The following is a 10,290-nucleotide window of genomic DNA, read 5'->3' as shown; positions in this document are numbered from 1 at the left end:
AGAGAACCCAGGAGTCCTGGCTCTCTGACCCACCAGCCCCCACTTCCCTCCCAGAGCCAGGGAGAACCCAGGAGTCCTGGCTCCCAGCTCTTCCCCCCTCCCCCAACCACTGGACCCCACTCCCCTCCACCAGCCCTGTTTCTGTACACAAAACAATACTTTGGGGGGCAGGGATTTAAACATCCCATAAAATTGGATCCATCCTGACACCCCCCCCCACTGTCTCCCTCACATTCCCACAACCCAACCCCCACATTCCTCTTCCTTGCACCCCACATTCTGAGCTTTGGGGAGCAAATTTTTTGCTCTTTACCGGGGCATGAGCGAACGCCTAGGATCACCGCAAACCATCCACAGAGAACCTCCCTGAAGCACCCCAATAAAAAAGGACACCCCTAAAGTGGAGCATGAACCCCAAAGAGCTTGAACACTAATCCAGTCCCCCAAGCCACAGCCCCCTGCAGCCCCCCATGCTACTCAAAACCAGCTGAGTTGGGGGTGCAGGTAGAAGCTGGCACCCCCAAAATTGAACTGTGAACCCCAATCGTTAAAGACCAATCCAGCCTCCTCCCAAACCACAGGCCCCCCCAGCCGCAGTGCTCAACACAACTACAATAATTTGGGGCTGTTTCTGGATGGACAACCCTGCACCCCCAAACTGAGCCCCAACTTCACCCCGGAGGCATTAAAACGCAGGGACACGCGAGTCATTACAAGAAATATATAATATATTTTAAAATGCGGTTTCCATATATTTTTTTAACCCACAATATATTGGGGTGCCAGAAGGGAGAGTAAAAACGGGGGGTCCTATCGCAGCCAGTGCTGGATCATGGGGACACGGGTTCATTTTGGGGACCACAAGGGGCGAAGGGTGTAGGGGGAGCCCCCTGTGTGAGGATTTGGGGGTGCTGAAGGGGAAACCCAGGCACAGGGGAGGGTAGAAATGAGGGGGTCATTCCTTCGAAAGTGGCCGGGTGGATGGAGGGAGGGACAGATGGGGGTCTAGGGGGGGATGGACGGGTGCGTGTGTATGGGGGGGCGATGGGACAGACGGGGGGGTGGCCCCAATCCTTGCGGCTACTGAGCTGAGGAGAATGCCCCTGTACCCCAACACTCTGCCCCCTCTGTCCCAATCCCCGACTCTGTGGCTGGGGGGGGGCAACCCCCCGAACAGTTGTACCCCAATATCCCCCCAGCTGCTCCCTCTTTCCGGCTCAGCCTCCTTCCCCGAGGGGCCCCCCATCACCCCAGCGAGGTGCCTGCCCCCGGGGAGGCGTGGGGGGGGTGGTAGGCGGCTGGGGGGGGCCCGAGGAGGTGGGTGGAGGGGGAGAAGGGGAGCAGGTGGCTGGACAGGACCATGGGGCTCAGGGCGTAGAGGGAGCTGGGGTCCTCGCCCAGGGGGGAGAGCAGTTCGAGTGGGGTGGGGGGCCCAGCCCCCCCCTCGCCCGGAGCCGCCCCCCGGCGTTTCTTGCCCTTGCCGGAGACTTTGCGGTTGCGGGTCTGGATGCCGTCTTTCCGCATCGTCAGGGGGCGATTGACCTGCAGGGGGGAAGGGGAGATGGATGGAACCCAGGCATCCGGGGTCCACCACCCTAATCACTAGACCCCTCCCTTCCCTCCCGGAGCCAGGGAGGGAACCCAGGAGTCCTGGCTCCCAGCCCCCACCACTGCCCATGCTCCCACCCCCAAGCCTCCTCCCCTCCCCGCGCCGGTCCCCCCACCCTACCCACTAGACCCCCCTCCCCTCTGTGAGCTGGGCAGAGAACCCAGGTGTCCGGCTCACATTGTGCAGTTTGTAGTAGAGGCCGCAGGCGTTGCAGACGGGCTCCCCGCTGGCGTTGCGGCGCCAGAGGGTGGTGGTGGTCGTCTGGCAGTTGCTGCACTGGGTACCCGCTCGTTTGCTGACGATCTGGGGGAAGAGACGGGGGGGTGGGTGGGCGCAGAGCGACGGGTCTGGCCCCTGCGCCCAGGAGATGGGGGCAGGGCATCGCAGGGGTGTCATGGAAGCGGAATGGGATGTTGGGGGGGGGGCTGGGGCATGTCATGGGAGTAGAAGGGGGCATCTCATGAGAGCAGAACATGTTGGGGGAGGCTTGGCCAGGGGGCCTGGAGGTGTCAGGGGACGGGAGCGGAGGGGGGATCTCATGGGAGGGGAAGGGGGTGTCGGGGGGTCTCATGGGAGCGGAACATGTCGGGGGGCTGGGGCGGAGGCCTGGGGGTGTCGGGGGTCTCATGGGAGGGGAAGGGGGTGTCGGGGGCAGGGGGAGTCTCATGGGAGTGGAACGTGTCGGGGGGCTGGGGCGGGGGCCTGGGGGTGTCGGGCGAGGGGGGGTCTCATGGGAGCGGAACATGTCGGGGGGCTGGGGCGGGGGGCATGGGGGTGTCAGGGGAAGGGGGGTCTCATGGGAGGGGAAGGGGATGTCGGGAGTGGGGGGAGTCTCATGGGAGCGGAACATGTCGGGGGGCTGGGGCGGGGGGCCTGGGGGTGTCAGGGGAAGGGGGGTCTCATGGGAGGGGAAGGGGATGTCGGGGGTCTCATGGGAGCGGAACATGTCAGGGGTCTGGGGCGGGGGGCCTGAGGGGGTCTCACAGGGGCAGCAGGGGGTCTGGGGGAAAGGTGGGTCTCAGGGGGATCCCAGAGAAGTTGGGGGGGGGGGGGGAGTTCCCCACTCACCAGGCGTTTCTTGGGCCGGATGAGCGGCCGGTTCTGCCCGTTCATCTTGTGGTACAGCCCGCAGGCGTTACACAGGTAGTGCCCGGTGCCGTCCCGGCGCCACAGGGGGGTGGCCGTGGCCCCGCAGTTCACGCACTCCCGCGCCTCTGAGTGATGGGACAGGGAAACTGAGTCAGCGACGGGGCCTCTCCCCCCAGAGGTGCCGCCCCCCCCACGCCTCCCAGCCCGCAGGAAGCTCTCACCGCATGGGGACAGCTGCAGTGGCCCCCTGAGTTTGGGGGAGTACCCAGCCGTCAGGGGGCTCCCGCTGGGCTGGTAGAACCCGAACTCCGGGGTCCCGGTGTAGGCGGGGTGGGGGGCCCCGGCAGGGGACCCCAACGTCAGCAGCTCGGTGGTGGAGGGGCTCGTCGGCTCCGTCTTCAGCATCTCCAGGAACTTGGGGCTGCCCTTGTCCTCGGGGGGCTGCTCCTTGGGCGAGGGGGGGCTGTAGGAGGAGGAGGAGGGCGGAGCCGGATAGAGGGGGACCCCGGTCTGGGGCTTGCCGTAGGAGACGGGGGTCCAGCCGGCCGTGGCGTATGGGTGCCCGTCCACCCACTGCAGCCCATTGAGGAGGGGGTACACGGGGCGCGCTGCAGGAGGTGGAAAAGGAGAGGAGAGGGGTTAGTGGAGGGGCGTCGGGGGCACATGGAAGGAACCCACAGCTGCCACGGGGACACAAAACCCGTCGCCATGGCGAGGCCGGGGCCATGGCAACCATGGGATGAGGCCATGGGGAACCACGGCAGGAGAAACCCCGACAAGGGGCGGGCACCACGGCGACCACGACAACCCCACACAATGGGATAGCAATGGCACTGTTGCCATGCCAACCAGGCAGGCGGCAGGCCATGCCCACTCCCTCCCCACAGGAGCCCTGGGGACACCACAGGCAGCCACGCAACCATGGCCCCAGTAGCCGTGGCAACCACACAGCCTGCGGTAACGGTGCCCTCTGTGGGTGGCCCCAGGCGATGCCCCTCCGAGGAGCCCTGCGGTGGGCGGGCAGGCTCTGGCCACCTACCCGGCGTGCTGCGGTAGGACTCCGATGTCCGGGAGAAGTAGGTAGCGAGGGCCCCGGGGTCCCCGCCCTCGGCTCCGTGGAAGAAGACCGCGGATTCATCGGCCGGCGGCAGGAGGGGGGGCTCCAGGAAATGGGGGGTCATCTCCTGCCCCCCCAGGGTGGCAAAATCCATCCCAGGCACAAGAGCTCCGGACCTAGATGGGGAATTTACATGGGGGACAAGACACAGGGTGTCAGGACTCCTGGGTTCTCTCCCTGGCTCCGGGAGGGGAGTGGAGGGGAGCCAGGACTCCTGGGTTCCACCCCTGTCTTGGGGAGGGGAGTGAGGTCTGGTGGTCAGAGACGCAGCCAAGAGCAAAGCAAAGTTTAAAGAGGAGGCAACGCCGGCCGGTCTCCCCCAGCACCCAGCGACCGCGAGCGGCCGGCCCTCCCCCTGGACCGTCAAGGACACGTTCCCGGGGGGGAGAAGCCCGTTCTTGAGAGAGGCCACGTGTGAAAACGGCTGTTTGTTAGCGTGCAAACGCACCGATTCCACGTGCGAATTGGGCCAGGCCGGGGGGAGGCCGCTGGCTGCCGTGTTTTGCCAGGCGAACGGTTTATACAGAGTTACCGGTTGGCATCTCGAGGGCAGGGCCGTGCACGCACCAGCCAGGTCACCATTCTCACCACGGCAGGGGCTGGGGGACGAAACCCACCCGCCCGACCCCAACTTCGGGGGGCACTGAGAGACGCAGGGGAGCCCCGGCCAGACCGAGGGCACGAGCACAAGGACCGGGCCAGGGTGGAGCGAGAGGCCCTGGGGCCACGAGGGGAAACGTGGGGCTTATGGGACTGAAAACAATGGGTCTGTCCCTCCCCCGATGCCTGAGCTTACCCTTCCCTTCCTGCATGGCCCCCCTCCCTTCACCCCCATCCCTCCCTCCATCCAGCCCCCACACCCCCCCATCCATCCCTCCCTCCATCCCACCCTCCTTTCCTACATGGCCCTCCATCCCTCCCTGAACGCCCCCCTTCCTCCCTCCACCTCCCCTTCATCCCTCCATCCCTCCCTCCCTGCATCCCTCCATCTACCCCCCACACCCCCCTCCATCCCTCCCTCCATCCTCCCCATCCATCCCACCCTCCTTTCCTACATGGCCCTCCATCCCTCCCTGAACGCCCCCCCTTCCTCCCTCCACCTCCCCTTCATCCTCCATCCCTCCCTCCCTGCATCCCTCCATCTACCCCCCACACCCCCCTCCATCCCTCCCTCCATCCTCCCCATCCATCCCACCCTCCTTTCCTACATGGCCCTCCATCCCTCCCTGAACGCCCCCCCTTCCTCCCTCCACCTCCCCTTCATCCCTCCATCCCTGCATCCCTCCATCTACCCCCCACACCCCCCTCCATCCCTCCCTCCATCCTCCCCATCCATCCCACCCCTTCCTCCCTCCTTTCCTACATGGCCCTCCATCCCTCCCTCCCTGCATCCCTCCATCCAGCCCCCACACCCCCCTCCATCCCTGCATTCCTCCATCCAGCCCCCACACCCCCCATCCATTCCTCCCTCCATCCTCCCCATCCATCCCACCCCTCCCTCCCTCCTTTCCTACATGGCCCTCCATCCCTCCCTGAACACCCCCCCTCCCTCCCTTCATCCGCCTCCCCTTCATCCCTCCAGCCCCTCCCTCCATGCTCATCCCTCCCTCCTTTCCTACACGCCCCATCCATCCCCCATCCACACCCCTCCCTACCTAGCCCTCCATCCCCTCCACCCCCCTTGTTTCCCCATCCCCACCTCTGTCTCCAGCCAGCCAGGCAGGCCCGGGGACCCCACCCCTATATATGGCTAAGGGAGGGTTACCCCGGAAGGCGCTGCCCCTGCCCCGACCAATCTCTGCATCTCTCTGTCTATCTCCCCCCATCTCTCCTTCTCAGAAGTGGTGCCTCCAGCCCGGCCGGGGAGGCCCCTTTTCTCCCGGCCCTATCCGCCCCCCGATCTCGCACGCAGCCCCCCAGCGGCCGCCAGGGCCTGGCCCCGCTGTGAACCCAGGAGTCCTGCCCCCCCTCCCCTCCCCTCCCCAGGGACTGAACCCAGGAGTCCTGCCCCCCCACTCCCCTTCCCTCCCCAGGGACTGAACCCAGGAGTCCTGGCTGCAGGGGCGGGGGGAAGAGGGTGGCGCAGTGCAGAGGAAGTCGGCACCATCTCAAAACTGATTTCAAAAGCTGCCCTTGCCTCATCCCTGCCAACGCAGCAGAGATGGGGCAGATAACACGGGGCGGGGGCAGCGAACTAACCACCCCACAATGGAGGGGGGCTGGGAGCCTGGGTTCTCTCCAGCTCTGGGAGGGGAGGGGGTCGACTGGGGTTAGAACGGGGGGCTGGGAGCCAGGTCGCCTGGGTTCTCTCCGGCTCTGGGAGGGGAGGGGGGGTCGACTGGGGTTAGAATGGGGGGCTGGGAGCCAGGTCGCCTGGGTTCTCTCCCGGCTCTGGGTGGGGAGGGGGTTCGACTGGGGTTAGAACTGGGGGCTGGGAGCCAGGTTGCCTGGGTTCTCTCCGGCTCTGGGAGGGGAGGGGGGTCGACTGGGGTTAGAACGGGGGGCTGGGAGCCAGGTCGCCTGGGTTCTCTCCCGGCTCTGGGAGGGGAGGGGGTTCGACTGGGGTTAGAACGGGGGGCTGGGAGCCAGGTCGCCTGGGTTCTCTCCCGGGCTCTACGTAAAGGTCGGTCAGGGGGTGTATTTCCCCACCCCACTCTGTGCCCTGTTCTTCTCACGTTGTGAATTTTGTTGCTCTTTTAATCTCCTGTCCATTCGTAAATCACAATTCAACCCAGCCCTGCTCCCACCACCCAACACACTCCCAGCCCCCCCACCGCACAAATGCACCCCCTTCGCCGCTACTTAACCATCCCCACGGTGCCACCCCACCACGATCGACACACACACAAACCACTGCCCCGAAACAACGCACAATCCCAGACCACGAGGACACACACCCAGCAGAGCTCAGCCTCGCCAGCAGGGGCATCAGGGATGGATGGACACACACACACACACACACACACACACACACACACACACACACACACACACACACACACACACACACTCTCTCTCTCTCTCTCTCTCTCTCTCTCTCTCTCTCTCTCTCTCTCTACAAAGACAGGCAAAGAAATCCAGACCAAATCACAACTCCCTCTGCGACACACAAGCACTCTCCAAAATACCACACCCTAGAAAAACACACAAACACCCCACAAAGCCAACACTCAGCACCCCCAGAACAACAGACTCACATGTTGGACAACACACGCAGAGAAATACATCCCGAAAAAGCCTCCCCACCCAGCCACAACACGCTGCTAACCCACGGATACGACACACACAAGCTAACAAGCCAACACAAACCCCTGCCACACAAACAACTAAGACATACACACCCACCAAACAACCACAACAGCCCACACAGACATGCCAAATCAACACAAACAACACATCAAGTCACAGCCACCGAAACTATCGCCCGCCACATGAAACACACCGCACAGGCAGTCCCAAACAGCGCACCCTCCCCCGGCCCCACCACCACAGCCCAAACCACACACAGCATAAACAACACACACAAAAACACACAGATGCACCTTCAGTACTACAAAAACACAGCCCAGCCCCACACAAAGAGACACAACCCAGAGAGAGACACCCCTCAACACAACTGCAAAGACACACAACCCAAACACAGACCCCACCACATCCCGGAGACAGACACACAAAGACACACAACCCAAGGGGACATCCTCTCACCACCACTACACAAAGACAAACAACCCAACCACCATCACAACCCAACCCCCCTGAACACTACAAAAACACAGTCACACACACACAACCCATGGGGAAACACCCTCAACACCACCGCAAAGACAGACGCACAGCACCACAACCCGAATGTGCAACCAAAGGCACGCACCCTGAATGCGACAAAAACTCCACCCAAAGACACACACACAACCCCTCGACACCGCCGCAAAGACAGACCCACCACCACAACCCAAAACCCACCCCCCATGACAGACACACTCCAAACTCCCCCTGCGCACCCCCCCATCACCCCCACTTCCATCTCCTTGGGCCATTTTCACATCCAGCTCCAGGATGGCCCCTGCCCCCGATCTCTGCGTTGTGTGGGTGTGTACCAGGCCGGAGGGGGAGGAAATCGGACGTGTGGGGCCCAACGATTATACAGCCCTTATCGGGATTAGGGCCTCAGATAAGAAATAGCCGGGAGATAATTTTTATCTCCCTTGCCTTGACGGGCAGCTCACACGGCAGTCACAGATTTGCCCCGATGCGGCTCAGTGGGTAGAACAATGTGTATTGTAACCCCCCCCCACCCCAGAACGGGGACGACATCCCCTCGCCCCCCCCGATTTACCTCGCGAAGGCTTCGAAAGAACCCAGGCGTCCAGGAGGCTGAGAGGAGAGAACGGAAGGTAAATTGCTGATCCTCTGGGGTATTGCGCAGAGGAGTGGGGTCGGGGGGGGGGGGGAATGTCTCGAGATGGGGGTGGTCCTCCCCCCCCCCCCCCGGACGTCTCCAGACAAGGGTTCCCCCCCGATCCCCGCACGACCAGCCGGGGGGGAACTCAAACGGGGGGTGGGAACCCCGACATTAACCTGCAACGGACCCGCTGGGACCTGCCAGTCTTCTCACCCCTTTTCCTAGTGCGATCCGTCCGTCTGCCCCGCCCCCCCACCCGTCCCCCCACCACACCCCGCCATCCCCCACGCCCTATCCACCCATCTCCCCCCCGTGCCCCCTGACACCTCCACCCCGCCATCTGCCCCCCCACTCCCCTGGCACCCCCACCCCGCCATCTGCCCCACCACCACCCTCCTGTGCCCCCTGACACCCCCTGTGCCCCCTGTTCCCAGTGCCCCTGGCACCCCCGCCAGCCCTCCTCCGTTCCCAGTGCCCCCTGGCCCTCCCCGCCAACCCTCCTCCATTCCCAGTGCCCCCTGGCACCCCGCACCAGCCCTCCTCCGTTCCCAGTGCCCCCTGGCACCCCGCACCAGCCCTCCTCCGTTCCCAGTGCCCCCTGGCCCTCCCCGCCAGCCCTCCTCCATTCCCAGTGCCCCCTGGCACCCCCGCCAGCCCCCCTCCATTCCCAGTGCCCCCTGGCACCCCGCACCAGCCCTCCTCCGTTCCCAGTGCCCCCTGGCACCCCCGGCCAGCCCTCCTCCGTTCCCAGTGCCCCCTGGCACCCCCGGCCAGCCCCCCTCCATTTCCAGTGTCCCCTGGCGCCCCCGCCAGCCCTCCTCCATTCCCAGTGCCCCCTGGCACCCCCCCGCCAGCCCTCCTCCGTTCCCAATGTCCCCTGGCACCCCCGCCAGCCCCCCTCCATTCCCAGTGCCCCCTGGCACCCCGCACCAGCCCTCCTCCGTTCCCAGTGCCCCCTGGCACCCCCGGCCAGCCCCCCTCCATTTCCAGTGTCCCCTGGCGCCCCCGCCAGCCCTCCTCCATTCCCAGTGCCCCCTGGCACCCCCCGCCAGCCCTCCTCCGTTCCCAATGTCCCCTGGCACCCCCGCCAGCCCCCCTCCATTCCCAGTGCCCCCTGGCACCCCGCACCAGCCCTCCTCCGTTCCCAGTGCCCCCTGGCACCCCCGGCCAGCCCCCCTCCATTTCCAGTGTCCCCTGGCGCCCCCGCCAGCCCTCCTCCGTTCCCAGTGCCCCCTGGCACCCCCCGCCAGCCCTCCTCCGTTCCCAATGTCCCCTGGCACCCCCGCCAGCCCCCCTCCATTCCCAGTGCCCCCGGCACCCCGCACCAGCCCTCCTCCATTCCCAGTGCCCCTGGCACCCCGCACCAGCCCTCCTCCATTCCCAGTACCCCCTGGCACCCCGCACCAGCCCCCCATTCCCAATGCCCCCGGCACCCCCGCCAGCCCTCTGTTCCTAATGCCCTCTGCCCCCCCCCCCGCCAGCCCCCCTCCGTTCCCAGTGCCCCTTGGCCCCCCCCGCCAGCCCTCCTCCGTTCCCACTGCCCCCTGGCGCCCGCGCCAGCCCTCCGTTTGCAGTTCCTCTGTACCCTTCCATCCCGTCCCGATTCGCTCTGCCCGTTGGCCTCTCTCCACAACTCCCCCAAACCGGACGCCGCCCGTCCCCCGCCGGCCTCGGCTTGACACTCACCTAGAGCTGGGCAAGAAATTTGGGGGGGCCCCCACATGCGGTGCCAGGTGGACCCTTGGCAAATTTCGAGGGGGGGTTTGAAGCACAGCGAGCTCCCCAGATCTAGCCGGCCGTGGGTCCGCCCCAACTTGCTGGGTGGCTCCGAGAGACAGAGAACAGGAGGGGGGGGGGCAGAGACGCTAAAAATGACACAGCAGCCCAGGCTGGTGAGGTCCCGCCTTCTGAGACGGGACGGGCTCTCGTGGGGCACAGAGGGGGGGGAGAGAGCAGCTGGGGGTCTCCTGCCCCCCACCCTGGAGAACTCAATTACCCCCCAATGTGCAGCAGAGAGAGACAACCAGCCCCCCAAACTCTCTCTAGTGTAGAAGGAGATGGGTCTAGTGGTTC

General features: G+C 65.1%; 1 protein-coding gene across 1 annotated transcript; it reads right to left on the bottom strand.

Annotated features, from left to right (window-relative positions):
- Positions 1 to 707: 707 nt before the first annotated feature.
- On the bottom strand, positions 708 to 9,595 carry GATA1 (GATA binding protein 1). The gene is made up of 7 exons (XM_054014752.1): positions 9,543 to 9,595; positions 8,152 to 8,361; positions 3,738 to 3,931; positions 2,920 to 3,306; positions 2,678 to 2,823; positions 1,787 to 1,912; positions 708 to 1,542 (listed from the first exon to the last, which is right to left on the bottom strand). The coding sequence occupies exons 1-7, from the start codon at positions 9,593 to 9,595 to the stop codon at positions 1,246 to 1,248; spliced, it is 1,413 nt and encodes a 470-aa protein (XP_053870727.1). The 3' UTR covers positions 708 to 1,245.
- Positions 9,596 to 10,290: the final 695 nt, after the last annotated feature.

This window comes from Malaclemys terrapin (assembly GCF_027887155.1).
Source record: "Malaclemys terrapin pileata isolate rMalTer1 chromosome 20 unlocalized genomic scaffold, rMalTer1.hap1 SUPER_20_unloc_1, whole genome shotgun sequence".
Taxonomy (NCBI): domain Eukaryota; kingdom Metazoa; phylum Chordata; order Testudines; family Emydidae; genus Malaclemys; species Malaclemys terrapin.
Note: the sequence above shows the minus strand (reverse complement) of the source record. Positions and strands in the feature narration are given on the sequence as shown.